Raw genomic sequence first — 23,057 nt, 5'->3', positions numbered from 1 at the left:
AAAAAAAAAAAAAAAAAATAGAGTATATAGTTTTCTAGTCAGTGGAGGGAGATATAAAAGAAACAGGCCGAGCACAGTGGCTCACACCTGTAATCCCAGCACTTTGGGAGGCCAAGGTGGATGAATCACGAGGTCAGGAGATCGAGACCATCCTGGCCAACATGGTGAAACTCTGTCTCTACTAAAAATAACAAAAAAAGTTGCTGGACGTGGTGGTGCATGCCTGTAGACCTAGCTACTCGGGAGGCTGAGGCAGGAGAATTACTTGAACCCAGGAGGCGGAGATTGCAGTGAGCTGAGATTGCGCCACTGCATTATAGCCTGGGCATCAGTGCGAGACTCCATCTCAAATAAAATAAAATAAAATAAAATAATAGAAAAGAAAGAACAGTCAGTTCATGAAAAGAACATCACAAAGGTGGCACAAACAACAGCTATAAAATTGATACAGCCGGGCGCGGTGGCTCAAGCCTGTAATCCCAGCACTTTGGGAGGCCGAGGCGGGTGGATCACGAGGTCAAGAGATCGAGACCATCCTAGTCAACACGGTGAAACCCCGTCTCTACTAAAAATACAAAAAATTAGCTGGGCATGGTGGCGTGTGCCTGTAATCCCAGCTACTCAGGAGGCTGAGGCAGGAGAATTGCCTGAACCCAGGAGGCGGAGGTTGCGGTGAGCCGAGATCGCGCCATTGCACTCCAGCCTGGGCAACAAAAGTGAAACTCCGTCTCAAAAAAAAAAAAAAAAAAAAAAAAAAAATTGATACAAATATAAATCTATGAAAGACAATAGATATAAATCTATCATTCCCAGTAAGTATGAATGGACTCAGTTACATAAAGTTGAAGGTTTGTACCCTGGAAAAGAATATCCAGTACACAGTGTTTGCAGGAGACACATCTAAAACATATTACAACAGGTTGGAACAAATGAAAAGGATAGCATTGGGAAATCAATCTCTTCCCTCTAAGGAGAGCAGGAGGCTGTGCACAGTAGCACATACCTGTAATCCCAGCAGTTTGCAAGGCTGAGTTTGGTGGATTGCTTGAGTTTGAGACCAGCCTGGGCAACAGAGAGACCCCCATCTCTACCAAAAAAAAAAAAAATTTTTTTTAATCTAGCCTGGCATGGCGGCGTACACCTGTAATTCCAGCTCCTTGGGAGGCTGAGGCTGGAGGATGACCAGAGTCTAGGAGTTCAAGACTGCAGTGAGCTGTGATCATGTCACTGCCCTTCAGCCTGGGCAACAGAGCAAGACCTTGTCTAAGAAAAAAGAGAACGTGCACCAGGCGTGGTGGCACGCGTCTAATCCTTTTGGGAGGTCAAGGTGGTCAGATCACAAGGTCAGGAGTTTGAGACCAGCCTGACCCCATCTCTACTAAAAATACAAAAAATAGTTTGGCGTGGTGGTGGGCACCTGTAGTCCCAGCTACTCAAGAGGCTGAGGTAGGAGAATTGCTTGAACCTGGGAGGCAGAGGTTGCAGGGAGCTGAGACCACACCATTGCACTCCAGCCTGGGCGACAGAGCGAGACTCCATCTCAAAAGAAAAAAAAAGAGAACATGAAGAATTACTATTTTTTTCTCTTTTCAGGTTAAAGAAGAAAGAATTTAGTTTAGAAGAAATATATACCAACAAGAATTATAAATCTCCTCCTGCAAACAGGTAGGTACTTATAGCTGGGAAATAAAAGGGAAGAATTTGAAATGACTGATATGAATCTCTAGCCCTTTCACCTTAGAGTTTATGTTCAGTTGTACCAATACTGGATCTTGTAAATAGCTAGAATTGGTATTTTTCAATTCCATCCCTTGTATTAGGGTCAGTAATAGGATACGAAATAGTGTAATTAGGTTATATAAAGAAAATATAGGCCAGGTGCAGTGGCTCATGCCTGTAATCCAAGCACTTTGGAAGGCCAAGCTGGGTGGATCACCTGAGCTTGGGAGTTCAAGACCAGGCTAACCAACATAGAGAAACCCCATCTCTACTAAAAATACAAAAATTAGCCGTGCGTGGTGGTACATGCCTGTAATTCCAGCTACTCAGGAGGCTGAGGCAGGAGAATTGCTTGAATGAGGGAGACGGAGGTTGTGGTGAGCCAACATCGTGCCATTACACTCCAGCCTGGGCAACAAGAGCGAAACTCCGTCTCAAAAAAAACCCAAAAATATAAGAAAATATTGTCTCAGCCTGGCACAGTGGCTCACATGGTAATCCAAGCACTTTGGGAAAAGGCCAAGGCAGGCAAATCACCAGAGGTCAGGAGTTCGAGACCAGCCTGGCCAACGTGAAACTCAGTCCCTACTAAAAATACAAAATCAGCCAGGCATGGTCGCGCACACCTGTAATCCCAGCTACTCGGGAGGCTGAGGCAGGAGAATCGCTTGAACCCAGGAGGTAGAGGTTGCAATGAGCCAAGATTGTGCCACTGCACTCCAGCATGGGCAACAGAGTGAGACCCTTTTTTTTTTTTTTTTTTTTTTTTCTTCAAGACAGGGTTTCACCATGTCGGCCAGGATGGTCTTGATCTCCTGACCTTGTGATCCGCCTGCCTTGGGCTCCCAAAGTGCTGGGATTACAGGCATGAGCCATCGCACCCGTTGAGACCCTGTCTTAAGAAAAAAAAGACCAGGCGCAGTGACTCACTCCTGTAATCCCAGCACTTTGGGAGACTGAGGCGGGTGGATCACGAGGTCAGGAGTTCAAGACCCGCCTGGCCAACATGGTAAAACCCCGTCTTCACTAAAAATACAAAAATTAGCTGGGCATGGTGGTGTATGTCTGTAATCCCAGCTACTTGGGGGGCTGAGGCAAAAGAATTGCTTGAACCCAGACCCAGGAAGCGGAGGTTACAGTGAGCCAAGATCACACCAGAGTACTTCAGCCTAAGCTACAGAGTGAGACTCCGTCTAAAAAAAAAATGTTTTTAGTTTGTGCTTGTATTTTTACCAAATAAAGACTGGGTACAGTGGCTCACGTCTGTCACCTTAGCACTTTGGGAGGCCAAGGCAGGCAGATTGCTTGAGCTCAGGAGTTTAAGACCAGTCTGGGCAACATGGTGAAACCCCATTTCTACTAAAAACACAAAAATTAGCCAGACACAGTGACCTATATCTGTAGTCCCAGCTACTCGGGAGGCTGAGGCAGGAGAATTCATTCCTTGAGTCTGGAAGGCAGAGGTTCCAGTGAGCTGACATCACACAACTGCCCTTCAGCCTGAGGGACAAGAGTGAAACCTTGTCACAACGAAAAAAAGGAAAGTATTGGAAACAACCCAAAGTTTAAAATATTACTAGGGTTTTCAATAATTTACAGTTCATCCTTATAATGGAATATATTGTCTAACCATTAAAAGAAATGAATCACAGCTGGGCGCAGTGGCTTATGCCTGTAATCCCAGCACTTTGGGAGGTCAAGATGGGTAAAGCGCCAGAGGTCAGGAGTTCAAGACCAGCCTGACCAATATTGTGAAACCTGTCTCTACTAAAAATACAAAAATTAGCTGGGCGTGGTGGCATGCGCCTGTTGTCCCAGCTACTTGGGAGGCCGAGGCAAGAGAATTGCTTGAACCCAGGAGGTGGAGGTTGCAGTAAGCCAAGATTGTGCCACTGCACTCCAGCCTGGGCAACAGAGCAGCACTCCATCTCAAAAAAAAAAGAATCAGGAGCCAGGCACAGTGGCTCATGTCTGTGATTTTGGCACTTTGGGAGGCCAAGGAGGGAGGATCACAGAACCCAGGAGTTGGAGACCAGCCTGAGCAATATAGCAAGACCCCATCTCTACAAAAAATATTCTTTTTAAATTACCCAGGCATGGTAGTGCATGCTTATAGTCCTAGTTACTTGGGAAGCTGAGGTGGGAGGATTGCTTAAGCCCAGGATGTAGAGGCTATAGTGAGCTGTGATTGTGCCACTGCACTCCAGCCTGAGTGACAGAGTGAAACCCTATCTTAAAAAAATTTTTTTTTTTAAAGATGTGTCAAGGCTGGGTGCAGTGGCTCATGCCTGTAATCCCAGCACTGGAAGGCTGAGGAGGGCAGATCACTTGAGGTCAAGTTTTCAAGACTAGCCTAGCCAAAATGGTGAGACTTCATCTCTACTAAAAATACAAAAAAAATTAGCCAGGCATAGTAATTCATGCCTGTAGTCCCAGCTACTTGGGAGGCTGAGGGAGGAGAATCGCTTGAACCCAGGAGACAGAGGCTGCAGTGAGCTGAGATCATGCCACTACACTCCAGCCTGGGCAACAAGAGCGAAACTCCATCTCAAAAACTAGAAATAAAATAAAATAAATAAAGATGAGCCAGATACTTACATACTAAGGTAGGACCATTTTAAAGGTTAAAGTCAAAACTCACAGTATATAGGACAGTGTATGTAATTTCTGTTTTAGGAAAAAAAAAATGGAGGCTATACGCCATGGGTCAGCAAACCACAGACCAAATCCTGTCAGTGGTTCATTTCTATTTTATGGCCTATAAGCCAAGAATGATTTTTATACTTTTATTTATTTATTTTAATTTTTTTCTTTTGAGACAGAGCCTCACTCTGTCACCTAGGCTGGAGTACAGTGGTACAGTCTCAGCTCACTGCAACCTCTGCCTCCCAGGTTCAAGCAATTCTCCTCCCTCAACCTCCTAAGTAGCTGGGATTACCGGCGTGCCACTACCATGCCTGGCTAATTTTTGTATTTTTAATAGAGATGGGGTTTCACCATGTTGGCCAGGCTGGTATAGACTTCCTGGCCTCAAGAGATCCTCCCGCCTTCGCCTCCCAGAGTGCTGGGATTATAGGCAGTGCCACCGCACGTGGCAGATTTTTACACATTTAGAGGGCTGTTTAGAGAAAGAAGGAGGCCCCTAAGTGCAGTGACCCATACTGGTAGTCCCAGCTACTAGGAAAGCTGAGGTGGAAGGATTGCTTGAGCCTAAGAATTCAAGGCCAGTCTGGGTAACATCACGAGACTCTGTCTCTTAAAAGAAATAAAAGAAGAAATAATTTGTAATAGAGACTTCTGTGCTCACAGGGTTTGAAATGTTTTATATCTGGGCATTTGCAGAAAAGGGCTGACCCCTGATAATACATGTTTATTTATGCATGTCTATACTTGAATGACTTTTGGGAGGATACACAAAAAAGTGTTATTGGTGTTGCCTATGGGGTTGATGTTACTTTATTCTATACTCTTCATGCAGTGTGAATTATGTTCATCTAGCATATATATGGGGTTCCCCCAGCCCTGACAAAAAAATAGATACTACTAGTCAGAGGACATAACAATCAACTCTAAGGAGTTAGCACAAGTAGCCAGGCACGGTGGCTCACGGTGGTGGCCTGTAATCCTAGCACTTTGGGAGTCCAAGGTGGGTGGATCACGTGAGGTCAGAGGTTTCAGACCAGCCTGGCCAACATGGCGAAACCCCACCTCTACTAAAAATGCAAAAATTAGCCAGGTGTGGCTGGCCACAGTGGCTCACACCTGCAATCCCAGCACTTTGGGAGGCTGAGGCAGGTAGATAATGAGATCAGGAGTTCAAGACCAGACTTGCTAAGATAGTGGAACCCCGTCTCTACTAAAAATATAAAAATTAGCTGTGTATGGTGGCAGGCGCCTGTAATTCCAACTACTTGGGAGGCTAAGGCAGAGAATTGCTTAAACCCAGGAGGCGGAAGTTGCAGTTAGCCAAGATCGCACCACCACATTCCAGCCTGGGTGACAGAGTGAGACTCTGTTTCAGACAAAAAACTTAGCTGGACGTGGCGGCTCATGACTATAATCCCAGCTACTTGGGAGGCTGAGGCAGGAGAATTGCTTAAACCTGGGAGGTGGAGGTTGCAGTGAGCCAAGATCGTGCCACTGCATTCCAGCCTGGTTACAGAGCCAGACTCTGTCTCAAAAAAAAAAAAAAAAAATTAGCCAGGCATGGCGGTGCATACCTGTAATCCCAGCAACTTGGGAGGCTGAGGCAGGAGAATTATTTGAACTTGGGAGGCAGAGGTTGCAATGAGCTGAGATCATGCCATTGTACTCCAGCCTGGGCAACAACAGCAAAACTCTGTCTCAAGAAAGAAAAAAAGAAGAGTTGGCACAAGTAGCTTTCAGTCCTTGTTGACTAGAAAGGTTGTTGACCCAGGAATGTCAACATCCTGACCCTTGCTGACAGGATGGGCCATGTGAGTCAGTCTGTTGGTAATTCCATTTCATGCTTTATCCTTAGGTGTTTAGAGACCATCTTTGAGGAACCCAAGGAACGAAATGGTACGCTAATCTCAATCAGCCAACAGAAGAGGAAGCGAGTTCTAGAATTTCAGGATTTTACAGTCCCACGAAAGAGGAGAGCTCGAGGTAAAGTCAAGGTGGCAGGCAGCTTTACGAGGGCCCAGAAGGCAGCTGTGCAGAGTCAAGAGCTGGATGCTCTTTTGATACAGAAACTAATGGAACTGGAGACCTTCTTTGCCAAGGAAGAGGAGCAGGAACGATCATCAGGTTGTTGAGGGGCAATTCAGTTTCGAGGTCTCAATTATAGTTTGGTTTTTTTTTGGACCTCCTTGGAAGAGGTTGCCTAATTTTGCCCTACCGCCAAACCACTCAGAAATGCACAGTCCTTGAATTTTTACCTATTTCAAGGTGCAACCTTTTTAGAAACTGGCGAAGGAGGGTCCTCTACTTTTACTGCTGAGTATAGAACCTCAGGAATGCTCCCTTTCTCCTGGAAATGGACCTGAACGACATCCAGCCTCCTCCTCTCAGTCCCTGCCATCCATAGGAGGAAGCAGCAGCCTATCTTCAGTAACACTAGGATTCCAAGGACTCACAGGATTTGCACGTCCATATGAAAGTTCCACTTTGTTTATGGTGGTGCTAGACCAAGATTATTAGAAACGCGGCCTAGGGAGGGGGACCTGGCGTCCTGTCCTGCGTGGTCTAACTGGCTCATTTCAGTAGTTGAGGAAAGATGAGCTGTTGTGTTTTCTAATCTTTTGTCTGCCCAGAACCTGTTGATGTGAGTATATGTGAGAGAGAGAGAGAGAGAGAGAGAGTGTGTGTGTGTGTGTGTGTGTGTGTGTATGTGTGGCTTTTTCCCATCGTTTTCTCCCCTCTGTGACTGTGGGTCACTAGTGCCAGAGGAGCCCGTCCAGGCCCCATTCGAAGTAAGTTGCACTTTTTAATGTTGTGGTGTGGATTATTTTCATTTGTTTTATTTTTTCTTTTCTTTTTTGTTTTTCTTTTCTGTTTTGTTTTTGTACTATTATTGCTGCATGTTTGGAGCCTTTAAATGTGATTTTAGAACAATTTTTTAAGGAGAAAAACAATACATGTCTTAAGAATACATGATAGGCATTTGACCCAGTTGATCGGTGCATGGAAGAGACATTTTCCTATTCATGTGTTTCAGGCAATCCCTTCCCCATCTCCAGTTTCTAGTGTAACTCATTAGAGGGAGCACTTTTTTGGGTTCTTATTCTTGCCCACCAAGTACATGTATTTATTTTCGTGGTTTAAGTAAAAGCAGGTTTCTCTCCTGATCATTGAGAAAATACTAAGGTTGGGTGTGGTCTTAATGGTTTTTATCTGAAATGGCGTTAGGTAACAAAATTGAGTACAACGGCACGGGCTGTGATACAGGCTGACCCAGAGTGTTTGCGGCTCTCCAGGCAGCTTGCTTCAAGAGTGGAGAGAGCAGGAGAAGGAGTGGGACCCCGAGCACTGGGCCTTCTGCAACCTGGGGCCCTGGGTGAAGTGCCCATTGAGGGCTACCTCATTGTACCCTGGGCTCCTATGTCACATCTGCTGGAACTGTTGAATGCCAGAGTTAACCAAGTTTCTGAGTTTGTGACTACAGGAGTCTGGGCAGAGAGATGCTGTGGATCAGCAGCCTCAAGTTCTTGTTTCTTTTCCATTGAAGTCCTGTGTGCCCATATCCCGCTCCCCTTCCCCTCCTCTAGGGGTTTCTGTTTCTCTCTCTCTCAAAACAAGAGTTTAGAGAATTAACATTCCTTGGCTGGTGAGTGGGATGCTAAAGTCAGCATCAGGACACCAGCATCACCTCTTCCATCCTCCTGGGAGCCACTGCCATGGAGCAGCCACCTCTGGGAAGTGTCAGAGTTTTAGAGACATTTCCAAGTCAGTCTGTTAGAGTGAGTGGCATAGCCTGGAATGTTGGCCAGCTCTCCTAGGTTTCTTTTACTTCCCCATTTGCTAGTGGATGGGGAGATGGGGTGGGGGTGGGGGGGTCTCTATGTGCCTTGCCTTTGCAGGTTGACAGTCTATGCCACACTGGAGCAGAAAAACTGACATGAGCCAGAAAGAAAAGTGTGCCACGTCTGTCTTCTCGGCCCACTGCCTCGAACATAGCATTGAGACAAATACACATCCATGGAGGCTTCCAAGGCCATGGCCAAATACAATTAGAAGAGGGCCAGGTTTTCACACTGGCTCTGAATGATGCTAATCAGATTCTGTCATTCTACATCCACTTTGCCCAGACTGTGTAGACACGACCTGTGTTTCATCCAGTACCTCTCCCTTTCTGGGACAGGGTTCTTAGACACTAAATGTTTCTCTCTGACTTCTTTGCTTGAGGGAGTGGGATGAATAGTACATTGTGCCCTTGTCCAGGCATGTTTAGGGAGCTCCTGCTGGACAGGTTGCAGACTAGCAGTGAGTCAAAAGAGCCCTGTTTGCCAGCTCTGTTGCCATTGTAGATGCAGTGATGTGGCAGCTGTGTTTCCCAGAGACAACAGTGGAGGTTGGCACAGCTGTGGTATCATGGCAGAGATAGTTTCAGCTGTGCACATTACAGGCGTGGCACTCAAAGGGCCAGGAGCAGCAGTTTGGAACATGGGTGCCTGGGAACAGGGGACTGGATGAAACAGCTGAGCTAGCTGAGCCCCTTCCTTGTCCTGACAGTGTAGAAGAGAAGTTGCTCTGAGGCCAGCCCTGCCCTTTGTTGAAATTCTTGGCCTACCCTCTGGCTAGGGCCCTTCCCCTGCTCCAAAGTTGAGAAGGGGGTCTCCCTACAGCAAACTTGAAATTACACCTGAAGGTGATGTATATACATAGGCTCCAGCTGCGCTCAGCCACACCTGTCTTAACTTTCAGTTTCACCACTGACCTAGCCAGCCACAATGCCGTCGGGTCCTCCAGGCCTGAAGTCCCTAACCACGATGGGACATGGTTATCGGCTGCTGGCATACCACCTACCTGCCTAGAGCTACAGGAGGCCTGGTTCTGGGATGGAGTTGGTACAGATTCTGATTATGGGAACTTCCCTCCCCAAGTGGTGGGAAGTTACAGTTAATTACAACTTAGCTATCACTCACCTCTGGAGGGTTAGTGTTTTTAATATGGGAAAGAGGAGAAATCTCAGGTCCAATCAGGGTTCTGCCCATCAGCTTTTCACTGAAACTTTGAAATGGTTTTTTTTTTTCCATTTTTAAGTTTCTAGCTGTGTTTGCCTCCTCCCCCCACATTCCCTCCTCCTCTTTTTTGCTTTTGGTCCCCTTTCCAGTCTCACGTCTCCATGAATTCGATGTACCTCATCGCCTGTTAAAGCAGATCATGTCCACTTTTCTTACTGACCTTACTCTAAGCTATGGCAGCGGAGGGAGGTACAGTGAAAAGACATGTAGCATTTGCCTTATTCGGAGCCTGAAGAGCCCAGAAACTCATGCTGTGAATCCCAAAACTCGGCGCTCCTCAAGAGCTGTGAAAATCATGATACTTTGTCACAATTTTGCCTGAAAGGGTCTTTGGCATGGGTGCCAGAGCCAACCTGAGGTCCATTCCAGATCCCACTCTCTGGGTGTGAGACCTCCTGAGTGGCTCCTTCCTCACCCACTGGGCCAAGAGCAGCAGGGATTGTGCAGGATGGCAGCAGCAGATCCAAGGCCGCAGTGCAGCCCATGGAATGCATGGCCGTCACTCTGTCTCCAGGCTGGGATTCCGTCTCATAATCAATGCCATGTACATTAAGATCCATGAAAGACCAACTTTTAGGCAGTGATGCTTGCCTCCCATTCCCTGGGGGTGGGGGGAGTATGCAGTTGGTGCTTTCCTTAATTCCCTTGTTCTGTTTTGTTTCTGTAAGCTTTTCCCCTGGTATCATGGAAAGGACCTCTTAAATAACCACATTGTGGGTGGCTGTATCCAAAGTTTAAATAATTGGCCAGAAGTACAGAATATCCTTTCCTGGATTCATGTCAGGAAAGGGCTCCTTGCCAGAACTGAACTTGTTATATAAAAACCTGGCTAGGGAGATTTAATTTTACTAAAATTACAGTTTAATGCTACCATCTAGCTACAAATTGAGCAACAAAAGCTATCCAGATGATGAAGCGGGGTCCCCGTTGAGCAGGACATCTAGCATAGTGTGCTCTCAGATTTTATGCTTGTTGATTGTGTGTCTTCCCAAGCCCCTCTCTGGTGCTGAATTGGATTTGGATTCTTGGTGAGAAGTCTTAGCATCTCCTTGGGCTGGTCTGGGCCAGTAAAAATCGCTGCCTGACATGTTTCTATATTATCATGGTCAGTAGTTCAGTGAAATTTGTACATTTTTGGTAACATTGGCATACGTGATGCCCCTGCAGTTTCTTTTCTGTTTGGTAGTTTGTGACTCTAAAATTTCCATTGTTATGTGTGTTAATTTATGAAAATAAATTTTTTTGAAAACCTTTCAAATTACTCTCAAGGCTTCTTACTTTGTTCTTGTGGCTTGGTGGTAAGTTAAAATAGACATTCCACCAGACACGGTGGCTCACACCTGTAATCACAGCACTTTGGGAGGCCGAGGTGGGCAGAACATGAGGTCACCAGATCGAGACCATCCTGGCTAACACGGTGAAACCTCATCTCTACTAAAAATACAAAAAATTATCTGGGCGTGGTGGCACGCGCCTGTAGTCTCAGCTACTAAGGAAGCTGAGGCAGGAGAATTGCTTGAACCCAGGAGGTGGAGATTGCAGTGAGCTGAGATCACACCACTGCACTCCAGCCTGGGCAACAGCAAGACTGTCTCAAAAAAAAAAAAAAAAAAAATAGACATTCCAAAGATATATCACAGCAAGCATCACTCCTTCCAAAGTGGTCACCATTTTCTGAGGAGTATCCTGACTTTTTTTGTTTGTTTGTTTTGGCAGAGTTTCACTTTGTCACCAAGGCTGGAGTGCAGTAGCACGCAATCTCAGCTCACTGCAACCTTCACCTCCTAGGTTCAAGTGATTCTCCTGCCCCAACCTCTCCAGTAGCTGGGATTACAGGCACCCACCACCAAGCCCAGCGAATTTTTGTAATTTTTTTAAGAAGAGACAAAGTTTCACCATGTTGGTCAGGCTGGTCTCAAATGCCTGACCTCAGGTGATCCAGCCACCTCGACCTCCCAAAGTACTGGGATAGCAGGCATGAGCTACTGCGTCCAGCCTCATTTACTTTTTTTTTTTTTTTTTTAGGATGGAGCAATACTTTATTTTTACACACTTTGACAAGGAGGTTTTCCATAAACCTCGTGGGCAGAACACCCAGGTTGTTTCCATAAACAACCTTTCCAGTGGAGAACAGAGAACATGAAAATCGGCCTCCAGATATCAGTAGCTGTGTCTGCTCAGGGCCGAGGCTCCCCCTTGCCCATGTGGTGAGGTGGAGGGGTGCACTTCCCTTCCTTCATCAGTTTTTCCCGTTGCCTCCAGATGGTATCCATACATTTAATCGTTTTTTTTCTGAAGTATACACTCAATGAAATCATATTCTATCTTGCACTCTTTCTCTGCCCAGATAGTACCGATTCCATGTTCACGTTCTCTCCATTTTTCAAAAGCATGGCATCGAGCAGGAAACTTGTAGGGCTGTTCAGCACTTCGGATTGTCCACTACTGATCTAGGTTAATGCCGAACCTTTTCTGCGTGTCCAAGAAAGGCATGGCTATCCGATTCTCGTGCCCTTGTCTCTTCTCTGGCCTCCCCTCATCTACTTTTTAAAAAATCTCACTACTTATCACCTGTCCTTCCAAGCTGTTCATGAGGTTAGGCTATGTGCCTTCTGCTTATTTATTTAGCAATGGAAACTGGTGAAATAATGACTGAAAACACCTAACACCACTCTGATATACTCCAGAAAGACGCATAATTCCTGAGAACATTCTTCCTCTGTCCAGAGCAAAAGTAGTGCCCAGTTTCCCTTCTTGCCCTTAGAACTTCAAGAAGGAATTCTGTCCACGTAGTCTTTTCCTATTTGGGGAACATAACTGCCTGACTGCTGTGCTGTTTGTTAGGTTTCATGGTTATCTGGAGAAGGGTACTCCTACACCTTTTCTTGAGAAAAGAATTGCTAATTATCAGTTAAGGCAGTATAATCTCTTTAACTTCTCCTGACAGAATCTTGTTAGGGCCTCTGAGGACGGGTCAAAACTGATTTAAGGCTGAGCACTGTGACTCATGCCTGTAATCCCAACACTTTGGGAGGCCAAGGCGGGCGGATCACTTGAGGTCAGGAGTTGAAGACCAGCTTGGCCAACATGGTGAAACCCCATCTTTATTAAAAATAAAAAATACAAAAATTAGCCTGCTGCGGTGGCACACCCCTGTAATCACAGCACTTTGGGGGACAAAGGTGGGTGGATCACCTGAGTTTCGGAGTTTGAGGCCAGCCTGACCAAGATGGAGAAACCCCATCTCTACTAAAAATAGCCGGGCATGGTGGTGCATGCCTGTAATCCCAGCTATGTTGGAGGCTGAGGCAGGAGAATCGCTTGAACCCAGGAGGCAGAGGTTGCAGTGAGCTGAGATCATGCCATTGCACTCCAGCCTGGGCAAGAAAATCAAAACTCCATCTCAAAAAATATATATATATACAAAAATTAGCCAGGCGTGGTGGTGCATGCCTGTGATCCCAGCTACTCGGGAAGCTGAGGCAGGAGAATCACTGGAACCTGGGAGGCAGAGGTTGCAGTGAGAAAAGATCGTGCTACTGCACTCCAGTCTGGGTGACAGAGCAAGACCCTGTCTCAAAAAAAAAAAAAAGAAAAACTTCCAAGAATCCTCTCTTTGGTGTCCTGCTCTCTTCCAGCAATGGAAAACACATTCCTTTTTCTTTTTGGTTTTTTTTTTTTTCCTGAAACAGTCTCACTCTCATTCAGCCTGAGTGCAGTGGCACGATCACATCTCAGCTCACTGTAGCCTTGAAATTCCTAACTCGAGATCCTCCTACCTTTGCCTCCCAAGTAAGCAGGGACTACAGTCACCTGCCACCAAGCCCAGCTAATTATTTTTTGAAAGAGACAGGGTCTCACTATATTGCCCAGGCTAGTCTCAAGTGATCCTCCTGCTTTGGCCTTCCAAAGTACTGGGATTACAGGCATGAGCCACTGCATTTGACCTTTTTTTTCCCCCGTTAAGACTATCACACTCTGTCACCCAGGCTAGACTGCAGTGGCATGATCACGACTCATTGCAACCTCAGAACTCCTGAGCTCAAGCCATCCTTCTGCCTCAGCCTCCTGAGCAACTGAAACCACAGTGCCATGACACCAAGCTAACTTTTTATTTTTTTGTAGAAGCAAGATCTTGTTACATTGCCCAGGCTGGTTTCTAACTCCTAGCTTCAAGCGATTCTCCCACTTTGGCCTCCCATAGTGCTGGGATTACAGGTGTGAGCCACTGCACCTGGCCAAGATCACATTTCTGCAGTTCATTCTGGGATTTCTCTCTTTCTCTTTTTTTTTTTTTAATATAATTTTTTACTACACAAATTTATAATTTTCTTTTTTTTTTTTTTTTTGAGACGGAGTTTTGCTCTTGTTACCCAGGCTGGAGTGCAATGGCATGATCTCGGCTCACCGCAACCTCCGCCTCTGGGTTCAGGCAATTCTCCTGCCTCAGCCTCCTGAGTAGCTGGGATTACAGGCACGCACCACCATGCCCAGCTAATGTTTTGTATTTTTCGTAGAGACGGGGTTTCACCATGCTGACCAGGATGGTCTCGATCTCTTGACCTCGTGATCCACCCACCTCGGCCTCCCAAAGTGCTGGGATTACAGGTGTGAGCCACCGCACCCGGCCAACAAATTTATAATTTTCATACTTTTTTTTTTGGCTTTTTTTTTCTTTTTCAGCAAAAACCAATGTCAGGAATTTCTCTTTTTTATTTATTTATTTTTTCCACTCTGTCGCCCTGGCTGGAGTGCAGTGGTGCAATCTCAACTCACTGCAACCTCTGTCCCCCTGGTTCAAGTGATTCTTCTGCCTCAGTCTCCCAAGTAGCTGAGACTACAGGCATGCGCCATCATGCCTGGATAATTTTTGTATTTTTAGTAGAGATGGGGTTTCACCATGTTGGCCAGATTCGTCTTGAACTCCTAACTTCAGGTGACCCACCCGCCTTGGCCTTCCAAAGTGCTGGGATTAGAGGCCTGAGCCACCACACCCGGCCGGATTTATCTTTTTAAAAACTGTTCTAGAAAATTTATAATTGTTCAACTTGCAGGGTCATAAGTGAGTCCTTTATGACATCTTTCTCAAACCTCCAGTCCTTCCTCCTTCCTTATCCGCAGCCTATAATTTTCCTTCACATTTCACTGAGGAGGTAGAGGCAATTTGAATACAACTTCCACACCAACCCTTGGCTGTTCCTTGCTCTGATCTCATGATATGTGTGCACTTGCTGCCTGTGCCCACAGTGATGCCCTCCCACATTTCTACATAGTGCCTTCAGTTACTGTATTCAGATATTAGCCTTTCCAGCCTGGGCGACAGGGCGAAACTCTGTCTCAAAAAAAAAAAAAAAAAAAGAAATAGATTCTTGGCAAGATTAAATCAACACTGAAGTAAAAATGAGCAAGATCAAAAACTATACATTTTTAAAGAACTCATTTGGAAAGAAAAGCCATACAAATATAAACTGTTTATTCTTTTTTTTTTTTTTTTTTTTTGAGACGGAGTTTCACTCTTGTTACCCAGGCTGGAGTGCAATGGCTTGATCTCGGCTCACCGCAACCTCCGCCTCCTGGGTTCAGGCAATTCTCCTGCCTCAACCTCCTGAGTAGCTGGGATTACAGGCACGCGCCACCATGCCCAGCTAATGTTTTGTATTTTTAGTAGAGACGGGGTTTCACCATGTTGACCAGGATGGTCTCGATCTCTTGACCTTGTGATCCACCCGCCTCGGCCTCCCAAAGTGCTGGGATTACAGGCTTGAGCCACTGCGCCCGGCAAACTGTTTATTCTTACATTGTATGTGCAAAATCTGAATGAGAAGTACGTTCCTAATGTGTATTTGTCAGCTATTGTTGCAATATTGCTGCATAACAAATCACCCTGAATTCAGTAGAGAACAATACTGTGCATTTATTCTCATGCTCATGGATCTGCAGATTGACAGGTGGGCTGATCTAGGCTCAGTCTAGTGGCTCTGCTTCAGCTGCAGGTCAACTGGGCATGGCTGTGCTTTAGGCCCAGGTCTGCTTCAAATGTCTCATCCTCCTTGCACCAACTGCTTCCCAGAGCAGGGGATCCAAGCCAATTCACACAAGCACATTTAAGGCCACTCCTCTCTTCACGTCCTTAAATGATCCATTGACCAAGACACATGGCCAAGCTCCACATGAACCAGGCAGAGAAAATATTCTACTCATAGTGGAAGAATTGCAGACCTACATGTCAAATGAGAAGGGTATAATACAGCAAGAGCATGAAGAGCAGTGGCTCGTGCCTGTAATCCCAGCACTTTGGGAGGCCTAGGAGGGTGGATCATGAGGTCAGGAGATCGAGACCATTCTGGCCAACGTGATGAAAACCTGTTTCTACTAAAATACAAAAATTAACGGGGGGTGGTGGCACACACCTGTAGTCCCAGCTACTCGGAAGGCTGAGGCAGAAGATCGCTTGAACCCAGGAGGCAGAGGTTGCAGTGAGCTGAGATCGTGCCACCGCACTCCAGCCTGGGCGACAGAGCGAGACTCCATCTCAACACACACACATGAAGAATTGGGATAAATGAACAGTAATTCAGTCTACCAAAAGGTATAAAGAAAATACAGTAAGAATGTAAGAATAAACATTCTTCTTATAAGAATGTAAGGATGAAGCTGGGCACAGTGGCTCATGCCTGTCATCCCAGCACTCTGGGAGGCCGAGGCAGGCAGATCACTTGAGATCAGGAGTTCAAGACCTACCTGGGCAAAATGGTGAAACCCCGTCACCACCAAAAAATACAAAAATTAGCTGGGCTTGGTGGCACATGCCTGTAGTCCCCAGCTACTCAGGAGGCTGAGGCAGGAGAATGGCTTGAAACTGGGAGAGGTTGCAGTGAGCAGAAATTGCACCACTGCATTCCAGCCTGGGCAATAGAGTGAGACTCCATCTCAAGAAAAAAAGAAATCGAATGTAAGAATGATAGAAGTAGCCAAAAAACTTGATCTACGTAAAATGTAGTCTTATGAACAGCATAAGACCTAAGAAATCCTTTCCAAAATGTGCTTTGCAAAACAAGTTATCTTGGTCAGACATGGTGACTCACACCTGTAATCCCAGCATTTTGGGAGGCTGAGACAGGGAGATCACTTGAGCCCAGGAGTTGGAGACCAGCCTGGGCAATATGGCAAAACCCTGTCTCTACAAAAGATACAAACAAATTAGCTGGGTGTGGTGGTGCATGCCTGTAGTCCTACTTGGGAGACTGAGGCAGGAGGATTCCTGGAGCCCAGGAGGTCCACCGCACTCCAGCCTGGGGACAGAGCAAGACTTTTTTTTTTTTTTTTTTTTTCCTTGAGACGGAGTTTCACTCTTGTTACCCAGGCTGGAGTGCAATGGCGCGATCTCGGCTCACCGCAACCTCCGCCTCCTGGGTTCAGGCAATTCTCCTGCCTCAGCCTCCTGAGTAGCTGGGATTACAGGCACGCGCCACCATGCCCAGCTAATGTTTTGTATTTTTAGTAGAGACGGAGTTTCACCATGTTGACCAGGATGGTCTTGATCTCTTGACCTCGTGATCCACCTGCCTCTGCCTCCCAACGACTCTGTCTCAAAACAACAACGAAAACAAGTTATTTGTCTCTGGCAGCATCAAACACACGTAAATTAAAATCTTGCAGGACCTCTTAGAATTTGTTTCAGAGACTTCATTCTGCAAATCACTCAGATAATTAAAGCTCCAGATGACTTTCTTTTTTTCTCTTCTGAGATGGAGCCTTGCCTCTGTTGCCCAGGCTGGAGTGCAGTGGCGCAATCTTGGCTCGCTGCAACCTCCGCCTCCCAGGTTCAAGCGATTCTCCCACCTCAACCTCCTGAGTAGCTGGGACTCCAGGCACGAGCAGCCACAGTTGGCTATTTTTTGTATTTTTAGTAGAGATTTTGCCATGTTGACCAGGCTGGCCTTGAACTCCTCACCTCAGGTGATCTGCCCACCTCAGCTTCCCAAAGTGCTGGGATTACAGGCATGAGACACTGCCTGGCCGAGATAACTTTCTTGCAACGTATTGTAACAGAACTTTTGTATGCTGAATGTAGTCATATGACTTTAGCGTTCCATAACCTCTCCCCCCATAGCTCTGTATTCAGATAAAAAAAGAAAGGATCTTACTCTGTCACCTAAGCTGGAGTGCAGTGGCACCATCTTGTCTCACTGCAACCTCTGCTTCTCAGGCTCAAGTGATTCTCTAGCCTCAGCCTCCCAAGTAGCTGGGACTACAAGTGTGAGCCACTAATTCCCAGCTAATTTTTGTATATTTTGTAGAGATGGGGTTTTGCCACCTGCCTAGGCCTCCCAAAGTACTGGGACTAGAGGCGTGAGCCACTGCACCCAGCTGATAATTCATTTTTGTGGTTTTTTTTTTTTGTTGTTGTTGTTTTTGAGATGGAGCCTCACTCTGTTGCCTAGGCTGGAGTGCAGTGGTACAATCTCAGCTCACTGCAACCTCCACCTACTGAGTTCAAGTGATTCTCCTGCCTCAGCCTCTCTGTAGCTGGGATTACAGCTGCACACTACCACTCCTGGCTATTTTTTAATATTTTTGTAGAGACAGGTTTTCACCATGTTGGCCAGGCTGGTCTTGAACTCCTGATCTCAAGTGATCCACCCATCTCGGCCTCCCAAATTGCTGGGATTACAGGAGTGAGCCACCGCACCTAGCCAGCTTTTTTGTTTTTGTTTGTTCTTTGAGACAGGGTCTTGCTGTGCTGCTCAGGCTAGAGTGCTAGTGATGCGATCATAGCTCACTGCAGCCTCAGACTCCTAGGCTCAAGTGATCTTCCTGCCTCAGTCTCCCAAGTAGCTAGGACTCTATGTGCATGCCACCATGCATAGCAATAATTAGTTTTTTTTTTTGTTTTTTTTTTTTTTTTGAGACAGAGTCTCACTCTGGCCAGACTGGGGTGCAATGGCACAATCTCAGCTCACTGCAACCTTCACCTCCCTGGTTCAAGCAATTCTCCTGCCTCAGCCTCCCAAGCAGCTGGGACCACAGGCGCGCACCACCGTGCCCAGCTAATTTTTGTATTTTTTTTTTAGTAGAGACAGAGTTTCACCATGTTGGCCAGGATAGTCTTGATCTCTTGACCTTGTGACCTGCCTGCCTTGGCCTCCCAAATTGCGGGGATTACAGGCATTTGCCACCACACCCGGCCAATAATTAGCTTTTTTATAACTACACAGTACCTTACAGTTTTTGACAATAATTATCCCTATGCAACAAACATCATGCAATAGAACAAATGATATTTTCTTGTTGGGGGTGGGGTGTGGAGCTTGAGTTCTAAGAACACAGATGAAGAAGCACTTCTACCTGATGGTTGTACTCACCAGAATATAAGCTTCATAAAAGCATGGACACCCGCACTCATACGTAGAGCAGACTCCACAAATACATACTTAGTAAATAAATGAATGCATAAATGAATGAATGGATTCAGCGAATGCTTCTGACTAGAGGTGTCAGGACACGGGCAAGGTCGAGAGGCAGCAGCCCTAAAATTAAACAGTGATGATGACAAAGCTAACAGCTTCCACTCATCAAGCACTTCCTGTGTGTGTGTCACACGAATAATGTTGCAAACCCTCATTATAACGCTAGAAACCGGGTACATCACCCAACCTGAAGTGCAGTGGCATGATCGTGGCTCACTGCAGCCTCAACTTCCTGGGCTCAGGTGATCCTCCCATCTCAGCCTCCAAGTAGGTGGGACTACAGGTATGCACCACCATGTCAGGATAATTTTTCTACTTGTTGTAGAGATGGGGTTTCACTATTTTCTTGAACTCCTAGGCTCAAGTGATCCTCCTGCCTCAGCCTCCCAAAGTACTGGGATTACAGGATTGAGACAGAACAAGGTAAACTGGTTTCTATAGTAGCTGCACCATTTTACATTCTCATCAGCAATGTACAAGGATTCCAGTTTTTTCCATATCCTCTCATCCTCTCCAATGCTTGTCATCTTTCTTCCTCCTTCCTTTTTTTTTTGGAGATGAGGTCTTTCTCTGTCATTCAGGCTGGGGTGCAGTGGCACCATCTCAGCTCAGCCCACTGCAAACTCCGCCTTCTGGGTTCAAGCGATTATCCTGTCTCAGCTTCCTGAGTAGCTGGGACTACAGGCACCCACCACTATGATGCCTGGCTAATTTTTATTTATTTATTTTGAGATGGAGTCTCCCTCTGTCGCCTAGGCTGGAGTGCAGTGGCTTGATCTCAGCTCACTGCAACCTCTGCCTCCTGGGTTCAAGTGATTCTCTTGCCTCAGCCTCCTGAGTAGCAGAAACTACAGGCATGCGCTATCATGGCTGGCTAATTTTTGTACTTTTAGTAGAGATGGGGTTTCACCATATTGGTCAGGCTGGTCACCAACTCCTGACCTCTTGATCTACTCGCCTCGGCCTCCCAAAGTGCTGGGATTACAGGAATGAGCCACTGTGCCTAGCCTAAAATAAACTATTTTAAAATGAACAATTCAGTGACATTTAGAACATTCACAGCATTGCATAATACTCATCTCTGTCTAGTTCAAGAAAAATTTTATCGGCCCAGTGTGGTGGCTCAAGCCTGTAATCCCAGCACTTTGGGAGGCTGAGGCGGGCAGATCACAAGGTCGAGATCGAGACCATCCTGGCCAACATGGTGAAAACCCATCTCTACTAAAAAAAATACAAAAATTAGCTGGGCATGGTGGCGCGCACCTGTAGTCCCAGCTACTTGGGTGGCTGAGGCAGGAGAATTACTTGAACCCAGGAGGCGGAGATTGCAGTGAGCGGAGATTGCAGTGAGCTGAGATCGCGCCACTGCACTTCAGCCTGGCGCCTGTGAACAGAGCAAGACTCTGTCTCAAAAAAAAAAAAAAAAGGAAGAAAAAAGAAAAATTTTATCACCTCAAAATAAAACCCTGTTGTGCCTATCAAGCAGTTACCAATGTTTCCCAATTTTAACAGATTAAGAAACAGACTAAGACAGTAAGAAAAGTACTGGCTAGGAGGCATGGCTCGCACCTGTAATCCCAGCACTTTGGGAGGCTGAGATGGGAGGATTGCTTGAGCCTAAGAGTTGGAGACCAGCCTAGTCATAACATAGTGAGACCCTCGTCTCTACAAAAAAATACAAAAATAAGTTGAGCATGGTGATGTGTACCTGTAATCCCAGCTACTCGGGAGGCTGAGGTGGGAGGATTGCTTGAGCCTGGGAGGTCAAGGCTGCAGTGAGCCATGATTGTGCCACTGCACTCCAGCCTGGGTGTCAGAGCAAGACCCTGTCTCAAAAAAACAAAAAAATAAAGAAAAGGAAAGAAAAAAAGTGCTGGGGGCCCGAAACAAAATTTTTAATTTTTTTTTGGTCTTTTTTGTGTTTTATTTTTTTTACTTTTTCCTTCAACATTTTTAATTTTTAAATTAAAAAATGAGGTTGGGTGTGGTGGCTCATACCTGTAAAACCAGCACTTTGGGAGGCCGAGACAGGAGGATCACTTGAGCCGCGGAATTTAGGACCAGCCTGGCCAACATGGTGAAAACCCACCTCTCTAAACAAAAATACAAAAATTAGCCAGGGTGGTGGCTAGTGCCTGTAATCCAAGCTACTTGAGAGGCTGAAGGAAGAGAATCGCTTGAACCCGGGAGGCAGAGGTTGCAGTGAGCCGTTATTGAGGCTACTGCACTCCAGCCTGGGCCACAGAGTGAAGCTCTGTCTCAAAAGAAGAAAAAAGAAAATAATATAATAATGAATTTAGTTTGGATTTATAAATATAAATGTGTTAATATAAATATAAAGACAATAGCTTGTTCATACCAGCACAGTTGTAAAATATCATTTTTAATTTTTAATGGAGAAAGGGGTCAGTCCATTGACGCAACGGTGCTTAGAGCTCACGAAAGCCTCCAAGCTCTGCCACCACAATCTACTGCAAAAATCCTTTGAAAACAGAGTTGGGGTGCGGCGAGGGGGCGGGGGGTGGGGCAAAAAAAAAAAAAGAAGACCGTTGCGGCAAGCTCATTATTAAATTGTAGGCTAATCCTGCCCCCTAGCGGCCACAGAGAAATCTCAAAAATGTATGCCCCGTAGTTGAGTATTTGCACCTACCAGGTGCCTTGAACTTACGCTGCATTATTTTATCCTCACAATTCCATGAGGTAAGTAATATCCAGATGTATAGATAAGCTGTCAAAGATCCGAGTGCTTAAGACAATTTTTTTTTGAGACAGGGTCTTACGGAAGTGAACGCTGTTTCCTACTGAAGGAGGCACAGCGGGTGGAAGCCTTGGTGGGCAGGAAGCATGCTTTAAAGTTTGAGACTGTTAGGCCCAGTGCGGTGGTTCACGCTTGTAATCCCAGCATTTTGGGAGGCCAACGTGAGCAGATCACTTGAGGTCAGCAGTTCGAGACCAGTCTGGCTAACATGATGAAAATCTGTCTCTACTAAAAATTTAAAAATTAGTCAGTTGTATGGCACGCCTATAGTCCTAGCTACTGGGGAGGCTGGGGTAGGAGAATAGCTTGAACCCGGGAGGCAGAGGCTGCAGTGAACTGAGATCACATCACTGTACTCCAACGTGGGCAACAGAGTGAGGCTCTGTCTCAAAAAATAAAAAATAAACTTGGAAACTTTTATTCTAAAAGCATTCAGTGAGTCATTTATTCATTTCTTTTCCTGTAAGCTTGGAAAAATAGGCTCTTTCCCACCTATCTACATGATGGTAATCCCACCTATCTACATGATGGTAATAAGCAAATCATCCTTATCAGACAAATACATGATTTGCAAACATTTTCTCTCTTTCTGCTGGTTGTCTCTTCACACTCTCTCTCTTTTTTTTTTGAGACAGAGTTTCGCTCTTGTTACCCAGGCTGGAGTGCAATGGCCTGATCTCGGCTCACTGCAACCTCCGCCTCCTGGATTCAGGCAATTCTCCTGCCTCAGCCTCCTGAGTAGCTGGGATTATAGGCACGTGCCACCATGCCCAGCTAATTTTTTGTATTCTTAGTAGAGACGGGGTTTCACCATGTTGACCAGGATGGTCTCGATCTCTTGACCTCGTGATCCACCCGCCTCGGCCTCCCAAAGTGCTGGGATTACAGGTGTGAGCCACGGCGCCCGGCCCTTTTTTTTTTTTTTTTTTTTTTGAGACAGAGTTTTGCTCTTCTTGCCCAGGCTGGAGTGCAATGGCGCAATTTCAGCTCACCACAACCTCCGCCTCCCAGGTTCAAGTGATTCTCCTGCCTCAGCCTCCCACGTAGCTGGGATTACAGGCATGCACCACTATGCCTGGCTAATTTTGTATTTTTAGTAGTGACGGGGTTTCTCCATGTTGGTCAGGCTGGTCTAGAACTCCTGACCTCAAGTGATCCGCCTGCCTCGGCCTCCCTAAGTGCTGGGATTACAAGTGTGAGCCACCGTGCCCAGCTTTGTGTGTGTGTGTGAGACGAAGTCTCACTCTGTTATCCAGGCTGGAGTGCAATGTCACGATCACAGCTCACTGCAACCTCCGCCTCCTGGGTTCAGGTGATTCTTGTGCCTCAGCCTTTGGAGTAGCTGAGATTACAGGCAAGTGCCACCATGCCCAGCTAATTTTTTTTTTTTTTTTTTTTTTTTGG

The 23,057-nt window shown here is 46.1% G+C and overlaps 1 protein-coding gene and 1 pseudogene across 9 annotated transcripts in view; one reads left to right on the top strand and one right to left on the bottom strand.

The window, feature by feature from the left end:
- PRR14L (proline rich 14 like) overlaps positions 1–10,683 on the top strand; it is a 70,190-nt gene extending 59,507 nt beyond the window's left edge. For 8 of the 9 annotated variants that reach the window (XM_032256537.1, XM_032256532.1, XM_032256535.1 and 5 more), the window contains 3 exons: positions 1,594–1,665; positions 6,221–7,695; positions 7,745–10,683. In XM_032256537.1, the coding sequence (XP_032112428.1) occupies positions 1,594–1,665; positions 6,221–6,497 (349 nt within the window). In that variant the 3' untranslated portion in view covers positions 6,498–7,695; positions 7,745–10,683. Of the gene's footprint in view, positions 1–1,593; positions 1,670–6,220; positions 7,696–7,744 lie in introns of those variants that run through there. The other variant, XM_032256540.1, reaches the window with a different exon arrangement.
- A 790-nt stretch (positions 10,684–11,473) lies between these two features.
- LOC116535493 lies at positions 11,474–11,933 on the bottom strand (annotated as a pseudogene).
- Between the last annotated feature and the right edge of the window lie 11,124 nt (positions 11,934–23,057).

Source organism: Sapajus apella, unplaced genomic scaffold (assembly GCF_009761245.1).
Source record: "Sapajus apella isolate SASKATOON/1434 unplaced genomic scaffold, GSC_monkey_1.0 scaffold95, whole genome shotgun sequence".
In the NCBI taxonomy this organism is placed as follows: domain Eukaryota; kingdom Metazoa; phylum Chordata; class Mammalia; order Primates; family Cebidae; genus Sapajus; species Sapajus apella.
Note: the sequence above shows the minus strand (reverse complement) of the source record. Positions and strands in the feature narration are given on the sequence as shown.